Source organism: Rana temporaria, chromosome 6 (assembly GCF_905171775.1).
Source record: "Rana temporaria chromosome 6, aRanTem1.1, whole genome shotgun sequence".
NCBI classification, from domain to species: domain Eukaryota; kingdom Metazoa; phylum Chordata; class Amphibia; order Anura; family Ranidae; genus Rana; species Rana temporaria.
Genome location: NC_053494.1, coordinates 6,376,222 through 6,399,948, shown reverse-complemented (window position 1 = coordinate 6,399,948; position 23,727 = coordinate 6,376,222). Strand labels below are relative to the sequence as shown.

General features: G+C 45.2%; 1 protein-coding gene across 1 annotated transcript; it reads left to right on the top strand.

The window, feature by feature from the left end:
* Positions 1-20,964, top strand: LOC120942865 (serine protease 33-like). Its single transcript, XM_040355789.1, has 5 exons — positions 1-646; positions 4,793-4,979; positions 11,266-11,537; positions 16,718-16,875; positions 20,285-20,964. Exons 1-5 carry the CDS (start codon positions 610-612, stop codon positions 20,597-20,599), a joined length of 969 nt encoding a protein of 322 aa, XP_040211723.1. The 5' UTR covers positions 1-609; the 3' UTR covers positions 20,600-20,964.
* The last annotated feature ends 2,763 nt before the right edge of the window (positions 20,965-23,727 follow it).

The following is a 23,727-nucleotide window of genomic DNA, read 5'->3' as shown; positions in this document are numbered from 1 at the left end:
AGCTAATAGCCCCTGTACACTGCCCTACAAACTACTAACCTTAGCCTCTGCCTTGCTGACCCCCTGTACACTGCCCTGCTGAATTCTTATCCTCTGCCCACCTGACATTTTTTACTGCATCCTGACATCAGACAGGGTAAATCCAGCCCTTTTGTTGACAAGCAGATACAAATTTCTGATGGAATCCCTTGGTAGATGATAGCATTTCCAACAGATCAGAATAGCATCTGCTAAAGGCATCCTTTCCTTTTTTTTTCTCTTGCAATTATCTTTCATGTTGGTTGAATTGGAGGAAACACTGACCCATCTAAAGTTAATCTAATGGTGAAGCCACTCCAAAATGCACTAAAAATAATACATTTCCTGCAATGCAGTGCATTAGCATATGAGGAATTTGACAGCCATCACTTTAATATAAGTGGCAGGTGGAATTCCGGACCAAGCTAGGAATGACTACAAAGGAAACTACAGCATGTTTACCAATGTACACTATTCTCAGGAATGAGGAAGCTTAAAGGGTTTAAATTCATGATCTGAAATGTTTATTTTTCATAGATCAATGAGAGAGAGGGCAAGAAAGATCTGCTGAACATTTTTCACTCTGCTGGGATGGGAATGTTGATTGCACTCGTTCTCCTAGCCACGGGTAAGTCGCTCACCAAGTCTGCACTGACCTAAAGTCTCACGGAAGGTACATTGTGAGTGAGTGAGAAACTTATATAGCGCAACACATGAGAACTGAATCGCCTCTGGGCGCTTGGTAACCATTCCCTGAGCCCTCAGAAGAGATGGGTTTTGATCTTTCTTCTCAAGGCCAAGTGGTTCTCCTCCAATCGGAAGCTGGTTGGGAGCGCGTTCCATAGTCTGGGTCCTTGGACTGTAAATCTTCGTTATCCTTTGGACTTGTATCTGGCTTTGGGTATCTGGGGTAGATTTAGGTTAGTGGATCGCAGAACGCGATTGGGGTTGTGAGCTTTTAGTTTTTTGCATAGATATTGGGGGGCATTTCCCAGAATACACTTATGCGTTAGACAGAGTGCCTTGAAAGTGATTCTGTCTTTTACTGGCAACCAATGAAGGGATCTCCATGAAGGTGAGATTGATTCCCATGGTTTTTTCCCAGTCACAAGTCGAGCGGACGTATTTTGAACGACTTGCAGACGAGTGATTTGGTACTTTGGGAGTCCGAGATAGAGGGCATTTGCATAGTCAAGTCTGGATTTGATAATCGTTCCCACCACGACTGCTATGTCTACATTGTACATTGTAAATTCGGGCCGCAATTAACCACCCATTATCAAGCATGGGGAACTTTTTCTAAACTTTCTTAGCTGAATTTAGGATTCCTGGAATCATTATAATTAGGGAGGAGTGGGGTGATTTCAGATACAATTATTTTGATGCAAAATTGCTGATTTCGGCTGTTAGTGACATTTTGCTGAAGTGGGAATTTCGCCCATTAAGCTTCTTAGGCAATTGCTATAAAATAAGACAAATGTAAATATATGTGTAGCGCTAGACAATGATAATCATAATAAAAAGCATTGAAGAAATAATGAATATAAATATATATATATCATAAAACAATAAACACAACAGTGTAAATTCAAATGTGTATCAATTGTATGTCATCAGACAAAATAATAAATAAATAAAGTCCATATATGTTTGAAGATCCACCTAGTGAATGTGTGAAGGATATCAGAGCATCGAGTAAGTAACTTCTTCCATGTGCAATATTCCCACCACCAGAAAGAATGCAGGCTTACCGGACCAAGTGGACTCAAGGGGACATATGTCACCGAAAGTCAAAAAAGGCTTTGTAAAGACTACCGACATCAAAGATCAGTTGAAGGATCGAGGAATACCTGATCTTCAGAGCCTCTGCTGGGCAAATGGATGGTATATAGCCAGACTTTGTACTGGAAATGGAGTCACCGGGTTGGTTTCTCAAGGGGTGTCAGTGGTATGAAGAGAAGGGAAAGAAAGGTGGCCACATAGCGTAATCTTGTTTGAGTATGAAAAAGATTTATTGCAGCTATCACACTTACATTTAGCTGGAATGTTACACGCTTGTATACAAGTGTGGCGGCAGTAGACCCCAGACGAAGTGTTGTGACACGAAACGCATCGGGAGGACTCCACTGCCGCCCCACTTGTATACAAGCGTGTAACAGTCCAGCTAAATGTAAGTGTGATAGCTGCAATAAATCTTTTTTATACTCAAAAAAGATTACGCTATGTGGCCACCTTTCTTTCCCTTCTCTTCATACCACTGACACCCCTTGAGAAACCAGCCCTGTGACTCCATTTCCAGTACAAAGTCTGGCTATATACCATCCATTTGCCCAGCAGAGGCTCTGAAGATCGGTTAGTCCTCGATCCTTCAACTGATCGTTGATGTCGGTAGTCTTTACAAAGCCTTTTTTTTTTTTTTGTTTACAAACGATTTTATTGTAGAAAAGGTCAAGGTACAAAAAAAATTAAAAATGACAATGACGGTACAGGAATGTATACAAGTATCATTGGCAGTGAACATTGTATAGGAAGAAAAGGTTATGGTTAGTAATAGTTAAACTTGAACTAGAAGGGTGGAGTCCCAGAGAGACCATTTTTCTTGATACTGGGGCATAGAATCATATAATGTATGATGAATTCTTTCGGAGAGTTTGATGTATGTCATACGGTTGAGGATCTGTGGCCAAGGTACCAGAGTGGAGCGCCAATTAAAGGCTATGGCCCAGTGAATGGAAGTGAGAAATGTGTGGATAAGCCTTATGCTAGATGTTGGAATATCCTGAAAGGGGAGAATAAGAGGCAGATTTGGGGTGTAAGAGAGATCCTACCGCCGGCACGATTGTCAATCACAATGCTGGCCTTGTGCCAAGTGTCTTTTAGATGGGGACAGTCCCAAAATGTATGTACTAGCGAATCCTGGGTGGGAAGCAGAGTGGAGACAGTGAAGGATAAAATTTGTTAAGTTTAGCTGGTGTAAGATACCATCTATAGAGCAATTTGATAGCTGATTCTCTGATAGATGTTGTTTTGGTACTTCTATGGAGGTTAATGAAAATGGTATCCCATTGCTCCAGGGTAAATTAAGTATTTAAATCCGATTCCCATTGTAACATTGGAAGCGACTTCTCAGGCATGTTTGTTTCATTCAAGCTCTTATATATTTTGGAGATCAAACCCCTATCACGAGGGGAGGAGATACAAATTTGTTCAAATTGAGTATAAGGGGGGTGAAGTGTAAGTGAGTAGTATTTCTGATAGAATTTTCAAATTTTTGTGTAGTTTTCTAATTCATTAAGAGCAAGATCACAAAGCCTTTTTTGACTTTCGGTGACATATGTCCCCTTAAGTCCACTTGGTCCGGTAAGCCTGCATTCTTTCCAGTGGTGGGAATATTGCACATGGAAGAAGTTACTTACTCGATGTTCTGATATCCTTCACACATTCACTTGATGGATCGTCAAACATTTATGGACTTTATTTATTTATTATTTTGTCAGATGACATACAATTGATACACATTTGAATTTACACTGTTGTGTTTATTGTTTTATGATATACCGTATTTATCGGGGTATTGCGCGCCCCGGCGTATAGCGCGCACCCCTAAAGTGGACCCGCATTCCTGTAAAGAAAACATTTTAGTACTTACAGTTTTGGTGTCTTGCGCGGCGTCCATCGGCGGCCTCGTCGGGTCCGGCGTTCGTCTGCGGCTTCGGTGGTGTCCTCCTCGTTGGGTCCGGCGCTTCTCGCGCTACTCCTTTCGCGGTCACGTCCTGTGCGTCCTGTACGTCCAGGACGTGACCGCGAGAGGAGCCGAGCCTGCCCGACTATACCCGAGTGTACTACGCTCGGTATATGCCGGCGCAGTGATTCAAACTCGGCGCGGGTATCGGCGTATACGCTGATAAATACGGTATATATTTATATTCATTATTTCTTCAATGCTTTTCATTATGATTATCGATGTCTAGCGCTACACATATATTTCCATTTGTTCTTTTTGCTTTTTGTCAAATCAGCCGTGTTAGCAGCTACTACTTGTATTGGCAGCGCAGGGTACCCACACTTTTTTTCCCCCACTTTTGCTTTATAAAATAAGACAATTTACTATTTTCTTTCATTTATTTAGAAGATCTGAAGATTCCTGAGATCATTGTAACTTGATATGAATAGAGTGATTTTAGTTATAGGTTAATAATAGTTTGGGTTAAAAAAAAAAAAGAGTACATTAAACAGAGCTATGTATGGTTAAGAAGTTGATCGGAGCTTCCAGTAGTAATATAATGAGAGACAAAAACATTCTGCTTACATCTCTTGAAGATCCAAATAGGACCCAAATAGTCCTTAAAGTGATTGTAAAGAATGATGTTAGCCTCAGCCTCAGTCTGTAGCCTCGGGTGTTAATAGTCTGTCACCTGTCGACCTCAATGCACTAATTGGACAACTGTGTGGCAAACTATGTTTACTGCTGTGCTGATACATGTTAAGTTATGCACTTTGGGGCTAAAAGCATGAATCATAAATAATAGTGGGGGTAAAACTGGGGGAATAAATGGTGGAGAGGGATCTGGGTGTTCTAGTAGATTATAGACTTAATAATAGCATGCAATGCCAAGCTGTGGATTCCAAAGGCAGCAAAATCCTTTCTTGTATAAGAGAGGTAATGCCTACCCAGTTTATCTCATTCCGATAAATATAGTTACATTTTTGTGTGCTTTATTTGTATGTTTAATTGTGGAAGCTAAACAAATTCATTCTTTTTTGCTTGTGTCAGCTGCACCCGCTGCTCCAGATTATTCAGTGTGCGGTTCCCCGTTGGTGTCGAGCCGGATAGTTGGCGGTACGGATTCCTTGGATGGGGAGTGGCCCTGGCAGGTTTATGTTACAGACGGAAAATATATGTGTGGGGGCTCCCTGATCTCACCGGAGTGGGTTATGACGGCAGCACATTGCATCCACAAGTGAGTATAACATGTGACCTTTATAAACCAATTCTTCCACCAGACACCAATCATTCTGCTTTTGGAAAATTGTTTTCCTAAAGATCAGTCATGGACATCTTTTATAACGTGTCCACTTTAAAACTGCCAGTTGTGCATCATTGATCATCAGTAGGGATGACCTTGAGCATGAGTTTGGGTCAAACATTGGCTGTTCGCCGAACAACCAAATTATCGGGTCGTTCGACAGTTTGTTCAGCTCTCTGAACGACCACAATGCACTGCGTCTCTCTGCACAGTGCATTGAAAGCCCTGATTGGCTGAAGCAATGAAAACTTCACTCAATCAGGGCACAGAGTACTGTCAAAGCCATGGTTGGACGCAGGGCCGTTTGAAGGAATTTGGGGCCCCCAAGCAAAATGGACATGGAGGCCTCCCGCAAAGCCCCCCGATGTTCTTTTTACTCCCTCCCTATGTTCTTTTTACGCCCCCTCCCTACCGGGTCTGTACCACGCAGCAGGAGATTCAGTTTCCTAATCCCAGCCGGACTGAAAGGCAGTGAGCACTCAGGCCCAGATTCTCAAACGAGTTACGCCGGTGTATCTCCAGATACGCCGTCGTAACTCTGAGTCCGAGCCGTCGTATCTATGCGCCTGATTCTTAGGCCCCATACACACGAGAGGATCCATCCGCTGGAATTGATCCGCGGACCGGCTCCAGCGGATAGATCCCCTGGTGTGTACGATCCAGCGGATCTGTTTCCGCGGATTTTTATCCCCTGGGATGGATTTCCAGCGGATAAAAATTTGAAGACATGCTTTAAAATCTATCCGCTTGAATCCATGCCAACGGATTGATCCGCTGGTCTGTACAGACTCACCGGATCAATCCGTCCGAATGAATCCCCCGCATGCGTCGTAATGATTCGACGCATGCGTGGAATTCCTTATATGACAGCGTCGCGGCCGTCGCCGCGTCATCATCGCGGCGACGGCGCGACACGTCACTGCGGACGGAATTCCGCGGGGATTTTGATCTCATGGTTAGTACAACCATGAGATCAAAATCCGCCAGAGGATTTATCCGCGGAAACGGTCCCCCGGACCGTTTCCGCGGATAAATCCTCTCGTGTGTACCCGGCCTTAGAATCAGTTACGCATAGATTTCTATTAGATCCGACTGGTGTAAGTCTCTTACGCCGTCGTATCTTAACTGCATATTTACGCTGGCCGCTAGGGGCGTGTACGCTGATTTACGCCTAGAAATATGAAAATCAGCTAGAGTCGCAAATTTACGAACGTACGCCCGGCCGTCGCAGTACAGATACGCCGTTTACGTTAGGCTTTTCCCGGCGTAAAGTTACCCCTGCTATATGAGGCGTAGATGCGGCGTACCAATGTTAAGTATGGACGTCGTTTTTGAATTTTGAAAATTTTACGTCGTTTGCGTAAGTCGTACGCAAATAGGGCTGGGCGTCATTTACGTTCACGTCGAAAGCATTGGCTTCTTGCGGGTTAATTTGGAGCATGCGCACTGGGATACTTTCACGGACGGCGCATGCGCCGTTCGTAAAAAGCGTCATTTACGTGGGGGTCACATAAAATTTACATAACACACGCCCACATCTACCACATTTGAATTAGGCGGGCTTACGCCGGCCTATTTACGCTACGCCGCCGCAACTTTCGTTTGAGAATACTGCACTTGCCTGTAAAAGTTGCGGAGGCATACGTAAATAGGATACGTTACGCCCGCACAAAGATACGCGATTCTACGTGAATCCGGGCCTCAGTGTGCAGGACTGATAGGAGGAAGGAAGAGGAGCTTGGCGACGCTACAGAGAAGGGGAAGTGACGACTCGAGGCAGCAGTGCTACAGGCTTCCTGCAGAGCGCTGCAGCATACAGGAAGCGCGGCAAGGCCCCTGCTTGAGGCCCCAGGCCAATTCAGGGGTCCCAAGCAATTGCTTGGTTTGCCTGCCTTGTAGCGACAGGCCTGGTTGGACGCTGTCATGATCACTGTATCCAATCATGGCTCATTGCTTTTAATCCCGCACCACACTATAAAAAGTATACTTCCCATAGCGGACATTTTTAATGTGATATCACTGTGTTGAGAGATAGAACAGGACTCATAGTTCAGTACTACTAGATCGATGTGAGCTTTTGGTCGGATATTTCAACCGTGTGTAGGCTCCATCGGAATTTGTGACCGTTTAACAACGTATATTTCATTACGTTACAAGTTTAACGCCATATAGTTCTGTGCGTTGCTGCAAGTTTATCGCCTTATATTTCATTGAGTTACTGCAAGTTTAATGCCATATATTTCATTGCGTTACTGCAAGTTTAATGCCATATATTTCATTGCGTTACTGCAAGTTTAATACCATATATTTCATTGCGTTACTGCAAGTTTAATGCCATATATTTCATTGCGTTACTGCAAGTTTAATACCATATATTTCATTGCGTTACTGCAAGTTTAATACCATATATTTCATTGCGTTACAGCAAGTTTATCGCCTTATATTTCATTGAGTTACTGCAAGTTTAATGCCATATATTTCATTGCGTTACTGCAAGTTTAATACCATATATTTCATTGCGTTACTGCAAGTTTAATACCATATATTTCATTGCGTTACAGCAAGTTTATCGCCTTATATTTCATTGAGTTACTGCAAGTTTAATGCCATATATTTCATTGCGTTACTGCAAGTTTAATACCATATATTTCATTGAGTTACTTAAAGTTTAAAGCCATATAGTTCTGTGCATTACTGCACGTTCAACGCATTATTTTGCAATATATTGTAGTGTATCTGTGGAGTGTGTCTGTGTCATGAATACTTAACTTAAAGTGCACCAAACACCACTTTCCATTGATTAAAGTCCATCCATGAACAAATTTACACATCTTTATTACATTTGGTTAATAAGCACCCCCCCCCCTCCCCCATAATGTCTGGGTGGACAACAAGGAGAGGCAGACTTCCCCATGACACTGTAAGGGGTCCAGCAGTTTATCTGTCCAAAGGCAAAGGTTTCCAAAGCCTGGGAGGTTACAATTTTCTGGTCCTGGACAACGTGTTGCTGAGGCTTTGGTCAGTCACAGAAGGAGCGGTGGAGAAGGTGGCCGTCTGACCGATGCTTTCAGACAATTTTTTAGTCCGCAGCCCCATGGTCTGATCGGTTCCAGCAACCATTAACAGCGTCTGATTTACATGGTGCAGGAATACCTAGGGGCAAGATCAGACTTGGAGGCCTTTTCAACCAAAAATCCACTGGATTACTGGGTCTTGAGGATGGATCACTGGCCAGAGCTTGCACAGTATGCAATTGAACTACTGGCCTGTCCTGCATCGAGCGTTCTTTCGGAACGCACATTCAGTGCTGCTGGAGGCTTTGTAACCGATCACAGAGTGCGTCTGTCCACAGACTCGGTTGATCGGCTCACCTTCATAAAAATTAATCAGTCTTGGATCACCAGCTACCAAGCACCTGATGCTAATGTAACCGATATTTTTTTTTATGAATGTGAGATCCCTTGAAGACTGCCTATGCTGATGCTGAGTGACTATCCTGTTATGCTGAGTGACTATCCTCTTCCTCCTCAATGTTCATGTTGATAGCTTCTAAGAACATTTTTGGTTCTAGGCACCACCACCAGTGGCTAAAGTCCAATTTTTCTGCCCCTGTTTAACAGGGGTGTGTAATTACAATTTTTGCTGTAATATTTCGCACCAGGGCTCTGTCCTGCGCTCAACTAGAGTATCTGTGAGGGGTTGCAGTGTCGTGGCACCAGCACCAGTGCCTAAAGCCCAATTTTTCTGCCCCTGTTTAACAGGGGCGTGTAATTAAATTTGTTTTTGTAATATTTCGCAACAGGGCTCGTTCCTGCGCTCAACTAGATTATCTGTGAGGGGTTTCAGTGTTGTGGCACCAGCACCAGTGCTTAAAGCCCAATTTGTCTGCCCCTATTTAACATGGGCGTGTAATTAAAATTTTTGATGTAAAATATTTCACAGCAGGGCCCGTTCCTGCACTCAACAAGAGTATCTGTAAGGCCTTGTACACACGACCGAACATGTCTGCTGAAACTGGTCCGCGGACGTTGTGTTTGACGGCGCTGCAGTGCTATTGCGGACGCACGAGAATGGGGCGGGACGGGCACCGTCATCCACAGTATTCCCGGAAGCAACTGCTTGTGGGCTTCACAATGCCCACAAGCAAAATTAAAACGTTCAAGAGGCAAATATATAAAGTGTTCCTTTACAATAACTCGGCGGAACGGCGGGACATCCTAAAATAGTAAGTGACACCATAGAGACATATGGAAAGAGAGATGAAAGCAGATATTTTTTAAAATTTGAAATATGTGATGGGAACCCCGCTTCAAAGCCGCAAGCAGTTTTAAATGACTTTTATTCCTTTAGTAATGTCATTTTGTGCAGGGACAGTTCTAAACACAGGAAACATGCGCCACTTTACAGGCATACTATAGACATCCAGCAGGTACGATAGTTAAAGGAATATTTCACCTTTATTTTTTTTATTTTAAGCATCATTAAAATCACTGCTCCCGAATAAACGGCTGTTTTTAAAACTTTTTTTTGCATTGATACATGTTCCCTGGGGTAGGACCTGGGTCCCCAAACACTTTTCAGGACAATAACTTGAATATTAGCCTTTAAAATTATCACTTTTGATTTCTCATGTTCGAGTCCCATAGACTTTAACGGTGTTCCAATGTTCGCACAAACTTTCGGTCCGTTCGCATGTTCTGGATGGGAACCATTCTGCATTCAGAGGTTTGGCAGCCCATATTCTTTTTGTGTGTCTGTCCTGTGTACCTGTGACCTGATTACCAGTTCCTGGAACCTGTCCTTCTACGAGCAGAAGTGTATCCGTCCCCTTCCATCTGATTGGATCAGAGGGCCCATAAAGTAGATTGGGCTGTGCCTGTGTCTGCTTTGCATATGCAGAGATGACACAGACCTGTCATCTGCCCACTCTGCTCATTGTGGCCCACGACTGATTACTAAGTCGCTTAAGTGGCCCTCGGCCTTCAAAAGGTTGGGCATTCCTGCTGTAAAGGAACTGTAAAAAAATAAATAAAAAAAAAGTATTAATCAATACAGAGCTGCATTAATTAGTATATTTTATATCTAGCTTGTTTTAATATTTTTATTTTGAACCTTGGAGGAAGGGCTGCTGCTAGAAATCACGGGGCCCCGTACAGCCTATCTGACAGCCCCCCCCCCAAAAAAAAATATCAAAACAATATTTTCACAAACAAATACACTTTTGTTAATATAATTTTTTAAAGAATGTTAAAATGTATTAAAATGTATTTTATTTTACAATTTGTAATTTTTTTATGAGACAGGTAAGCCAGCAGTGCCATGGGGCACAGAGGGGGGATCAGAGGCAGGCAGAACAGGAAGTAGGAAGTAATTCTGTAATTGCCCCTCCATCTGACCACAACGATTCCCTCTGCTGTCTGGGCCCCCCTGTTTGCCCGGGCCCCAGGGATGGACTGGCCATTGGGACTACAGGGAGTTTCCCGGTGGGCCGGTGGCTCAGTGGGCCGGCTTCAGTGACAGTGGACTGCCGCTCACTCCGCTCCTCTGTCTCTCCCTTCCCGCAGCGCTCACCTCCTCTCCCTGCCCGCAGCGCTCACCTGGGGGGAACAGAGAAGCAGGGGAAGTACCAGAGGAGCAGGGGGGACGACAGAGGAGCATGGGGGAGGGGACAGACAGCTGACTCAACAGCTATGGCCTGGGAGTTTCTCACTTCTGCCTAATCTTGTCCCGTAAAGGGGGAGCACCGAACTGATTCTTTGCTACGGGTGAAATAATGTCTAGCTTCCCCACTGGTACTGCCTATAAGAGTACCAGTACCTAGTTGGCTAGTGAAGGGGGAGGGGGGGCTTGGGTGGCCCGGGGGGGGGGGGCGTTGGTTGTCCGGCCGCCATGGGAGAGACCTGTCAAAGTGGGCCAGTCTGGATGAAGTCCAGGGCCAAATTTTTTTCCCAGTCCAGCCCTGCCGGGCCCCCTACAGGAGGGCTGGTGGTCCCTCCCTATCAGCGGCCCTGCTTGTAGGTCTCACATATATACATACAATTGCATTCCACTCATACCATCGGGATTGTGTACATCCAGTCCATTCATGGAGATCAAACTATGGACAAGTTGCATTTCATTCATTAGATTCTGAAGTTAATTGATAACAATGACACACCATTGCCGTCTGTAGTAGATGAATCCTCATTTATACGTGATATGTTCTGTTTTCTTTCTGCAGTCCTATCCAGATATCGAATTATAAAGTATTATTGGGCCTGTACAAGCTGGATGTGATCAGCTCTCATACAGTTATTGCCAATGTAAGGACTATCATCACCAATCCTAATTATTTAAACATCTCTACCCCCGGAGACATCGCCCTGATACAGCTGGCCGCACCTGTCACCTATACTCAATACATCATGCCAATCTGTCTGCCATCTTTCACCACCACCTTCCCGAGTGGTACGGAGTGCTGGGTGACCGGCTGGGGTACAAGAACTTCTGGAGGTGAGTCCATGAAAAGTAACTTCACTAATTTTCAATGCAAGTCAGCCAGACCTGTCACTTACACCCGACATATCGCGATAATTATTGATGGGAAAATCTACCTAGGTTATATGTGTTCATCAATTCCAATACTTAGCATTGAATACTACTGAAGTCTATGGGGGAGGGTAAATCTTGATACGATCTGATCATGCATACAGTTTACAAGGTGAATTGGCAGTCTATTGTTCAAAAGGGCATGGGGAGGTGGGCACAGCCACGAGGGACATTTTATTAAAACAAAAACGTGGAATAGCATACAGCAGGGAGAGGGTCCTCTGAATGCAACTTTAAAGCCTCGTACACACAGATTTTCCGACAACAAATGTGTGATGGAAGGGTTTAGTCGGAAAATCTGACTGTTTGTACGCTTCATCGGACAATTGTTGTCAGGTTTTCCGACATCAAATGTTTTATAGCATGCTTTCAAATTTTCCGAACAACAAATGTGTTCTGTCGGAAAGAAATCCAAAGTACAAACACGCATGCTCAGAAGCAATGCTCACCATCAGACAACATTAGCACAAATTGCCCAAAGGGTGGCACTTAAAGCGGTTGTATAGTCTCATAATTCTCACTTGTAAGGCAAAAGGCATAATGAGCTAGAATGAACCGCATACTAGCTCAATATGAAACACTTACCTTAAAACGAGGCGTCTGTAACTTATCTGGTCCGAGGTAGCTGACATGTTGCCTCGGCATGTCTTCCGGGTATCGCTGCTCCAGCGCTGTGAGTGGCTGGAGCCACGATGTTGTCATTCCCACGCATGCGTGCGGGAGACTTCTTCACGGCAAGGTCCGGCGTCTGCCAGCGTCTATCAGGGCACCAGTCACAAAATATTCCAACTGCACACCTTCCAGGAAAATGGCCAATAAGTAAAAGGGTGCTGAAACGATCACCAGCTGGGAACCGGAAAGCAAATCATGTACACATATTCGCCAGCACACCAAGGATCATTGAAAAAACGTCCAAACATTTTATGCATAATAGCGATCCAAAAAGCAACGTTTCAAGGTCACGCAGGACCTCTTCGTCAGGCATCTTTTGCCTGACGAAGAGGTCCTGCGTGACCTCGAAACGTTGCTTTTTGGATCGCTATTATGCATTACATTTTTGGACGTTTTATCAGGGCACCAGGGCGCATGAATTTTAGCGGCCAGTTTTTTTTAAACACCTAATTAGAGCCAGAGGCTCTAAGGCTCCATTCACATCTAGGCAGACAAATTCGCTGCGTTTTGTCCCGCGAATTGCCGCGACAAAACGCAGCGATTGTCCGCCTAGATGTGCCCCAAGATTGTCCCTCTATGGAGATGGTTCCCATCTCATATGCCGAACCCCGAAAGCCGCCTGGAAAAAAAGGTCCGGGACCTTTTTTCAGGCGTTCGGCTTGGAGATGTGAACCATCTCCATAGAGGGCAATGTTAAATCATCCCTCTGGCGGCAGCGGCGTCACACTACAGGCGACAAAACGCCTAGGTGTGAATGGGGGCTAATAGGTTTCAAAATAGGATGGGCTTGGGTCACAAAGAGTGCGCTCCGATCCCACCCAGGTGTGTTATAACCAGGCCCGGACTGGGACAAAAAATAGGCCCGGGCATTTTAGACTAAGCAGCCCGCAGGGGGCATGCAGCGGGGGTTAATGATGGGATGTGGGGGAGAGAGAGAGAGAGAGATAGAAATGAAGGGCACCCCTAAATCAGTGTACAGTACTCACAGTACTCACTCAGAGGCAGGAGGGACTGACTGGATGGATATCAGACTCCATCTTTCCTTTCTGTTTGGCTTTATCTTGAATATTCCCGCCCACATTCCTTAGGCAGCAGAACATTGTCTGTCGGGGAGAGTGGGCGGGGCAGACACATGAGGCGAGGACGAGAGGAAGGGGAGGAGTAGAAGCAGCTCCTCTCCTCTGACTGATCCTGCGGGCAGCAAGGGGAGGGGAAAAATCGCCCTGCTCATCTCTCTCTATCTGGCACTGTGGCGGAGGTGGGGGATCTCTGCTATCAGGTAAACTGGGCGTCCCCTCTCGGTCTGCAACCCCTTGGTACACCCCTGGGGAAATGTGACATGCGGCCCACTGAGGGCCGTTCGCGGGCCGCAACTGGCCCGCGGGCCGCCAATGGTCGTTCAAGGGCCGCAACCAGCCTGCGGGCCACCGCAGCCCACCGGGCATATGCCCAGTTTGCCCTATGGCCAGTCCGGGCCTGGTGGGCCCCATAGGTTATTTAACCAAAAAAAGCCAACTTGCTTTAAATTTAACCGATGGATTCCTAACCGATAGTTCAAAACCGATCGTTTGTAGGCACGACCATCGGTTAAAAATCCACACATGCACAGAATCAAGTCGACGCATGCTTGGAAGCATTGAACTTCATTTTTTTCAGCACATCGCTGTGTTTTACGTCACTGCGTTCTGACACGATCGGTTATTTAACCGATGGTGTGTGGGCGTGACGGAACATCAGTCAGCTTCATCGGTTAACCGATGACAACGGTCCTTCAGACCGTTCTCATCGGATGGACTGATCGTATGTACGCGGCTTTAGACTTGACAGGCTGTGAGGCAGGCGGCAACGGTCAGAAAGTCGCGGATTTCCGCCATTACTAGTGAAAAAAAAATATGTCCCTGGATTTCATTTTAAAAATCTGGTCACCTTACCTTAACCCCCCAATCACGAGACAAGCCACACAGGTTTCGAGGGTTAAACATGCAGGGCATAAACTGTTTATTAAATACAAAACATACACCTTTAAACACAGTTAGGGACACTCCCCTTAGCCTTGTCATAGAGGGGATGGGGGACAAGGAAGAACCAATGGGAACTCAACACTTGTACATTAAAGTGGATGTCACAATGTAGAGAATAGGATTTCCTATCATCTGTGCCCAGTCTTGCCACACAGAGTTAATCCAGTGCTGAACAATCCTCTTTTTATTGTTCAGTGAAATAAAACAGACTTCCAGATAAAGACCAAAGTCCTTGCTTGAGTGACAGGTTATTTACATATCTCGTGCACTAGCTTGCAGACATGCACAACTTCTGTAAAGTGCACAATTCACATCCCCCTCCCCTCTCCTCCTCTCCTCTCCCGTCCAGCTCTCCCAGGATTGGCTGTCTTTCCTGTGTTTTGATTAAATGTTTTCAAAATATGGGGTGATCCACAGTTCAGTGTAAACAGCCATCAGAATATACATAGACAAGAAGCTGTGCATGTCTGCAAGCTAGTGCACGAGATATGTAAATAACCTGTCACTCGAGCAAGGACTTTGGTCTTTATCTGGAAGTCTGTTTTATTTCACTGAACAATAAAAAGAGGATTGCTCAGCGCTGGGTTAACTCTGTGTGGCAAGACTGGGCACAGATGATAGGAAATCGTATTCTCTACATTGTGACATCAAAACCAATTATTTTTGGGGGTTTACATCCACTTTAAAACAGAAAGTAAAATTGAGACACATAAAGGGATTATGATAAGCAGGCAGCCCCTCCTTACACATCCCTTGCTGGGATGTGTCTCCAGACCCTTTGTCTATGTGCCATGACCTAACATAATTAACACAATAACAAGAGGGGGGGATGGGATGCAGGTGATATAGGGACATTCATTACATTTTCCTAACGCCATTTTGTCCCCAAGTCTTGTAGCCCCGCGCTTTGGGAATACCGCCATCTTGTATATGTCTTTATCGGCTAAAAGTACATATTTATCCCACTTAGGTTTAGGTAGGCGGAAACTACCCTATGAATTGTTTTTATTTAACTGCTTGGCGACCTGCCGCCGTCATTCTACGGCGGCAGGTTGGCTCCCCTGCGCGAGAGCCCGTATCTATGTCGGCTCTCTCGCAAGCTACCAGGGGTGCGCGCGCGCGCCCCCGACTCCCGTTCGCACGCCGCCGGGCACACGCGATCGCTCGTTACAGAGCGGGGACCGGGAGCTGTGTGTGTAAACACACAGCTCCCGGTCCTGTCAGGGGGGGAAATGCTGATCTTCTGTTCATGCAATGTATGAACAGAAGATCAGTGATTTCCCCTAGTGAGGCCACCCCCCTACAGTTAGAATACACCCAGGGAACATACTTAACCCCTTCCCCGCCCCCCTAGTGTTAACCCCGTCACTGCCAGTGGCATTTTTATAGTAATCCAATGCATTTTTATAGCACTGATCGCTATAAAAATGCCAATGGTCCCAAAAATGTGTCAAAAGTGTCCGAAGTGTCCGTCATAATGTCGCAGTACCGAAAAAAATCGCTGATCGCCGCCATTACTAGTAAAAAAATATATTAATAAAAATGCCATAAAAATATCCCCTATTTTGTAAATCCAATAAATAAATGCTTATTGAGATTTTTTTTAACGAAAAATAGGTAGAAGAATACGTATCGGCCTAAACTGAGGGAATTTTTTTTTTTTTATATATATTTTTGGGGGATATTTATTATAGCAAAAAGTAAAAAATATTCATTTTTTTCAAAATTGTCGCTCTATTTTTGTTTATAGCGCAAAAACTAAAAACCGCAGAGGTGATCAAATACCACCAAAAGAAAGCTCTATTTGTGGGAAAAAAAGGACGCCAATTTTGTTTGGGGGCCACGTCGCACGACCGCGCAATTGTCAGTTAAAGCGACGCAGTGGCGAATCGCAAAAAGTGCTCTGGTCTTTGACCAGCAATATGGTCCGTGGGTTATGTGCTTAATCTTAAGTCTGACTGAGATATATATTTAAAAAATATATATTTACCCGGAGTTTAGCTTTAAAATTAGGGAACGCACACATATGCTGCTGCGCTCTTTTTTTGCACACGTTATCGTTTACCGCTATAGAGCAGACTGTTGCATCTAAATCTCACTAAAGGGGTACGTGAAACTTTAAAAAAAATAAAAAGTTCAGCACCAAAACACATGCTACTTTGTTACCATGTATTTATTCCTGTGACTTTTTATAAACTTTAGCGGGGTACATTGGAGCATTATTTATTTTAATGGCACCGCAGCCCTTCTGTATAAAAAGATTCTCACAATTAAAGTTCAATCCCACAATTCACAAGTGTAAGAGAAGAACAAAGGTGATCTATCGATATGACCTTCCTAAAAAAAAAAAATGACCTTATAGTAATTTTCTTGTCTCTGTTTCATCACCAGGGAGCGTAGTTGAGTATGGCGCCCTCCAGGAGGTCATGGTTCCCCTAATAGACCGCAGTACATGTCAAGCAATGTATAACAATGGGGGAAGTACCCAAACCATCCAGTATGATCAGATCTGTGCCGGCTACAAGAATGGGGGGAAGGACTCCTGTCAGGTGAGTGACACCAAGATCATTCCAGCATGGCTCAATTTTAGGATCTCTTCACAGAAAATGTGAATATGGGCGTCCGCATAACTTTAAGGTTATCATTTTAAGGTCAAAGCTGCAGGAGAGCGTTCTATTTCCTGCCTATGGCCGCGTTGCCTCCCCTCAGGGACATGCAGCGCCCCCGACTGATTTGGTGCACTTGCCTATAGGTAGCACCAGCCCTGCCAGGGGGGGCACTTGACCCCCCTTGCCCCTACCTGTGGACTCCCATGTTCATGACATCAGTTAAAGTGATACTAATGTCTATTTTTTTAAGTATATAACAGAAGTGTATGTAGCGCTACCCCCGGAGGAGCCGCTGATTAGATTTGGGATCGGCGTATTTAGGTTACCTCTATACTGTGTCTAGGGGTGATGGCGATGTTGAGAGCAGTAATAGAATGTCCAGACCGTTGGCTGACATTTTCAATGCTTTATTTTCCGGTCAAACACGACCAACATGTCAACTTGAGGTAGACAGGATAGGTTGGTGAAGGAGAATAACTTTGCAGTATCAGGCTATGGATAGAGAAAGCAGTCCTGCCTTCTGTAATTGTACTCGTCACGTCGCCACTCCAGCCGGAGTGGGTGAAGTGCCCCTGGACAGACCTCTCTCACAGGCCTGGCAGCCAGAGCGCCACTTATAACTTCTTGGAGGAACAAGTCTCTGCCACTGGCTTGGCTCTAATTAAATTGGGATGTTAAGATGAGACCTCTGCCACAGGCCTAGTACTTGAAAGGTTGAACGGTAGAGCAAATCCTCCCAGTATGTCTTTTGGGGTCACCGACTGACAGTTTGAATGCGACCTGTGAGGCCTTGTACTCACGGCAGGACATGTCCGATGAAAACGGTCTGCAGACCGTTTCCATCGGACATGTCTGGCCGGGGACTGCCCGGGGACTTCTGTTCGATGGCTATACACACCATCGAACAGAAGCCCGCGCGTAAACATTACGCGGGGCGTGTCCGCGGTGTCGCCGCGTCGATGACGCGGTGTCGCCGCGACAATGACGCGGCGACGTGGGCGGGCCGCCTTAAATATGCTTCCACGCATGCGTCGAAGTCATTCGACGCATGCGAGGGATGCGGGCGGCAGGACATGTACGGTAGGTCTGTACAGACGACCGTACATGTCCGGGCGGACAGGTTTCCAGCGGACTGTTTTAAAACAAGTCCGGGAAACAGTTGTCCGCTGGAAACCTGTCCGATCCGTCCCAAAATGGTCCGCTCGGGCCAACACACGGCCAAACATGTCTGCTGAAACTGGTCTGCGGACCAGTTTCAGCAGACATGTTTGGTCGTGAGTACGGGGCCTCAGTGTCCGGTCACCCAGATCCCCGATGGTTCGTTCAAGCCCTGTTGGATCACCTGCCTCCGGGTTTTACTCAGATCGATCCCCCACCGAACAGCACCCAGCTTGGGATCTTCTCAATAGGTATGGGAACCCAGTAAGTCACTGGGGCCCCTGGTAGCATCAGTTGCTCCGGGTTATGAGAGCCCAGAGTCAGGAACTCCTCGTAGCACGTGACCCCGGCCCCGTAGGCCATAGTGGTGAGGCCCGTGATGTGCGCACACCCTAAAGGTGGGTGCCGCCCCTGGAACCAGGAACCCGCGGAGTTGGAAAAGAACCCCGGACAACGGCCTCCGCCACAGAAATACCCCTCCCCAGCATGCCCCGCGAGGGAAAACACCTCTAATTGGCTGCTGGGAAGAAGCGGCTCCGCCTGGACCCCTCTGTCGCCACCTGCCGCCCAGAGATGAAACTGCATCCCTGGAGCACAGACTGACCCACAGGACAATCCAGATTTGGCCACAGCCAAATTTAACAAATCAAAAGAATGAGAGCAACGTAACTCTCTCATTCTCCCACTAAATTTAATATAGCACCTGTACGAAAAGTACACAGGCGCTACATGTATGTCTGGTGTAAACATGCTATGACTAAGGCCTGAGAACGTATTAATGCTGCATTAACCATGTATCTAATAGACTTCTACACATTTGGATAATGCTGAGTTGCCGGCTGGATCTTACTTTTGGATGTTGTATCAGATTGGGTATGGGATAGGGTGACCAGACATCCCCGGTTTCAGGGGACAGTCCCCGGATTGTGGACACTGTCCCCGGACCAAGTCTGTCCCCGGTTTTCTCCCCGGATTGGATTTGAACATTGGCTGGGGCAATTTCAAAGACAGTCGGTGCAGAATTAAAAAAAAAATATCTGAATTACACCCCCCCGCTCCGCCGCTCCTACTAGCGTAGGGGATGTGTTTTTTTTTCCATTATCTATGCCCCTTTCTGATGATCATGTGTGGAGGGAATAATTTTTCAGTTTTGGGTGCATGCCCTTTCAGCTGCGCTCGCATGTTCTTCTGCCTTGGCTTAAGTACGGGCAGCGGCCTGCCTGCTTATCTTCTTGGCTTCTCTGGTAGAGTAATCTTCCTCCGCTCCCCACCCAGTAGTAGCCGGAGCCCAGAGAGTAAGACTTGACAGGCTGTGAGGCGGGCGGTGGCAATGGACAGAGAGTCGCTGATTGCTGCCATAACTAAAAAAATTTGTCCCCGGATTTCATAAAAAAAATCTGGTCACCTTAGTATGGGGGGGGGGGGTTAAAGTTCTTAGGCAGTGCTTATTCTATACCCATTTACTGATTGCTCAACTACTGTATTTATTGCGGTATAACGCGCTCCCGCGTATACCGCACACCCCCAATCCTGTGGAAAAAAAGTTATTTTTGTACTTACAGTTTTGGTGTCTTGCGCGGCGTCCATCGGTTCATCGGCGGCCTCATCGGGTCCGGCGTCCTTCTGCTGCTTTGGGTGTCCTCTTCGGCGGGTCTGGCATCCTTCTGCTGGTTCGGGTGTCCTTCTGCGGCTTCGGGTGTCCTTCTGCGGCGGATCCGGTGTCCTCTTCGGCGGGTCCGGTGTCCTCTTCGGCGGGTCCGGCATCCTTCTGCGGCGTCCGTGCGTCCTCCCCGCTCGTTTCCCGCGCCGAGTTTTGAATACTGCGCCAGCATATACCGAGCACAGTACACTCGGGCAGGCTCGGCAACTGTCGCGCTCACGTCCTGTACGTCCAGGACGTGACCGCGGAAGAAGCCGAGACTGGCTGACTATACCCGAGTGTACTGCGCTCGGTATATGTCGGCGCAGTATTCAAAACTCGGCACGGGAAATCGGGTATCGGCGTATATCGCGCACCCACGATTTTGCCCTGATTTTCAGGGCAAAAAAGTGCGCGATATACGCCGATAAATACGGTAGTTTGTGTAATTCCACATTCATGGAAAAGACTGATGCTAAGATTTAAAAAAGTTGTTAAAGTATCCTGAACAGATAGACATTGGTGCGACTGATGATTATTGATATCTTACAGGGTGACTCAGGAGGACCTCTGGTGTGTAAGGTCCGGGGCGTATGGTACCAGGTTGGGATTGTGAGTTCAGGAATGGGCTGCGCCTACCCCAACTTCCCCGGGGTGTACACACGAGTGACGGCCTACCAAGCCTGGATCAGCACCTACCTGAACGTTACATTCAATTATGTGTCAAGTATCACGACACCAACGACGACACATGGAGGAAGTCTCATCACGGGGTACACCAATGCTGCTCCTTTACCAACATCCAGCTTTTCACGCCATCGCTGGATGATCCTGGTCCCAACTATTCTTCTGATGACACTCATATAACCCAAATCAGCCATCTCTGCTGACCTAGACAGGCATTGAGAATGTTCACTTTGCATAGAATACCAAATCGCATGGAAGAAAAAAAAAATGTTTTAGCTCACACATGATTGGATGATAATCAGCCCAGCTTCACCTCCTTCACCAAGCTACATAAAACAAAAAATACTTTACAAAGCATAGAGCATGCTCTACTCCTTTAAAAAATCATCCACCCTGTCTTCTATTGCCAACATAGGAAAAATAATTAGAGTTTTATGAAAATATGAAGGTGTTTGTTTGAACTAAGAAGCTCCTTAACCACTTAAGACCCGGACCAATATGCAGGTCAAGGACCTTGCCCCTTTTTGCCATTCGGCACTGCGTCGATTTAACTGACACTTGCGCGGTCGTGCGACGTGGCTCCCAAACAAAACTGACGTCCTTTTTTCCCCACAAATAGAGCTTTCGTTTGGTGGTATTTGATCACCTCTGCGGTTTTTATTTTTTGCGCTATAAACAAAAATAGAGCGACAATTTTGAAAAAAAACAATATTTTTTACATTTTGCTATAATAAATATCCCCAAAAAAGATATACATTTTTTTTCCTCAGTTCAGGCCGATACGCATTCTTCTACCTATTTTTGGTAAAAAAAAAAAATCGCAATAAGCGTTTAACGATTGGTTTGCGCAAAATTTATAGCGTTTACAAAATAGGGGATAGTTTTATGGCATTTTTAATAATAATTTTTTTGTTTACTAGTAATGGCGGCGATCATCGATTTTTTTCGTGACTGAGACATTATGGCGGACACTTCGGACAATTTTGACACATTTTTGGGACCACTGTCATTTTCACAGCGAAAAGTGCTATAAAAATGCACTGATTACTGTGAAAATGACAATTGCAGTTTATGAGTTAACCACTAGGGGGTGCTGTGGGAGTTAAGTGTGACTTCATATGTGTTTCTAACTGTAGGGGGGCGGGGCTGGACCTGTGACATCATTGATCGTCTTTCCCTATATCAGGGAACAGACGATCATTGACACTGCCACTGTAAAGAACGGGGAAGGTGTGTTTACACTCACCTCTCCCCGTTCTTCAGTTCCGGGGACCGATCGCGGGACACCGGCGGCGATCGGGTCCGCGGGTCCCGTGGCCGCGGTCACGGAGCTTCGGACCGGGCCGAGACGCGACCCACGGCTGGGCTCTTAAAGGCGACGTACATGAACGTTCCTGTGCCAAACCGTGCCATTCTGCCAACGTATATCGGCATTAGGCGGTCCTTAAGTGGTTAAACCCTATCCAAAGTCAAGGACAACAATGTAATAAATAAAAATTTAGCAGTCCTTGGAGGTAGACATGTGCACACTGAAATATTTTGTTTTGGAGTTTTGTTTTCGGCCGAAAAATACATTTATTTAGTTACTCCTGAAATTCGTTTTTATTTTATTTTGTTTCGTTAAAAAATGCATTCGTCCAAAAATCCGAATTAAGGTTGAATCTGTCAATTGAAGGCTTATGGTGTCTTCTTAGAAGATTTGACGGAGCAGCTAAACCGTACGACGCCGCAATTGTACTTTTCCGGTTGAATGCTCCGTCCACAAGTTATAGTAGAATTCTAATGTTGTATGACACTAGTAATAATTATATTTATTAATTATTATTACTATTACAACAAAAAGGATTCCTGCGCTCATAAAGGTTTACCACTCTAATTCCACATAATGTTTGTGAGGAATAACATTCAGTAGATCTTAGTTTGTTCGGAAGAACCAGTTCTTTATGTAGAAAAGATAAACAAATGTATACAGCACAACGCAAAAAAATGTTCCCAGTGCATTACCCAGGACGTCACTATGGCGTTTGATGTCACTTCCTAGTTACTATCTGGCATCTGGGCTCCTGTACATTTTTCCTGTATGCGTCCAAACGTGCTCCAGCCTCAGTGTTTGCAGCTGCAAACACTGAGGCTGGAGCACGTTTGGACGCATACAGGAAAAATGTACAGGAGCCCAGATGCCAGATAGTAACTAGGAAGTGACATCAAACGCCATAGTGACGTCCTGGGTAATGCACTGGGAACATTTTTTTGCGTTGTGCTGTATACATTTGTTTATCTTTTCTACATAAAGAACTGGTTCTTCCGAACAAACTAAGATCTACTGAATGTTATTCCTCACAAACATTATGTGGAATTAGAGTGGTAAACCTTTATGAGCGCAGGAATCCTTTTTGTTGTAACTGTATTTTGGTGGTGCTTCTAGGTACCTGGATTTCTGCAGCACGGATCGTTTACAGCCCATACGAGGGTCTTAAATATTATATTGGACTATAGTGTTAACCCATAGAGCGCCAGTGAATCTTTTTTGTATCAATTATTATTACTAGTCAACCAACATTAGAATCCTTCTATAGACTATGGGCGGAGCATTTGACCAGAAATGTCCACACGTGGCGATCGTATGTTTTTAGCTGCTTCGTCGAATCTTCATGTCTCTCTATGTCGAATCTTTTCTCTCTATGTAGAATCTTTCCTCTCTATGTAGAATCTTCCCTCTCTATGTATAATCTTTTCTCTCTATGTAGAATCTTTTCTCTATAATGTAGAATCTTTCCTCTCTATGTAGAATCTTTCCTCTCTATGTATAATCTTTCCTCTCTATGTAGAATATTTCCTCTCTATGTAGAATATTTTCTCTCTATGTAGAATCTTTCCTCTCTATGTAGAATCTTTCCTCTCTATGTAGAATCTTTCCTCTCTATGTAGAATCTTCCCTCTCTATGTATAATCTTTTCTCTCTATGTAGAATCTTTTCTCTATAATGTAGAATCTTTCCTCTCTATGTAGAATCTTTCCTCTCTATGTAGAATCTTTCCTCTCTATGTAGAATATTTCCTCTCTATGTAGAATATTTTCTCTCTATGTAGAATCTTTCCTCTCTATGTAGAATCTTTTCTCTCTATGTAGAATCTTTCCTCTCTATGTAGAATCTTTCCTCCCTATGTAGAATCTTTTCTCTCTATGTAGAATCTTTCCTCTCTATGTAGAATCTTTCCTCTCTATGTAGAATCTTTCCTCTCTATGTAGAATATTTCCTCTCTATGTAGAATATTTTCTCTCTATGTAGAATCTTTCCTCTCTATGTA

Coding starts and splice junctions, on each gene's coding strand:
- LOC120942865 (XM_040355789.1), top strand. CDS start 610: ATGGGAATGTTGATTGCACTCGTTCTCCTAGCCACGG. Junction 4,980..11,265: donor GCAGCACATTGCATCCACAA/GTGAGTATAACA, acceptor TTCTTTCTGCAG/TCCTATCCAGATATCGAATT. Junction 16,876..20,284: donor GGGGGAAGGACTCCTGTCAG/GTGAGTGACACC, acceptor GATATCTTACAG/GGTGACTCAGGAGGACCTCT.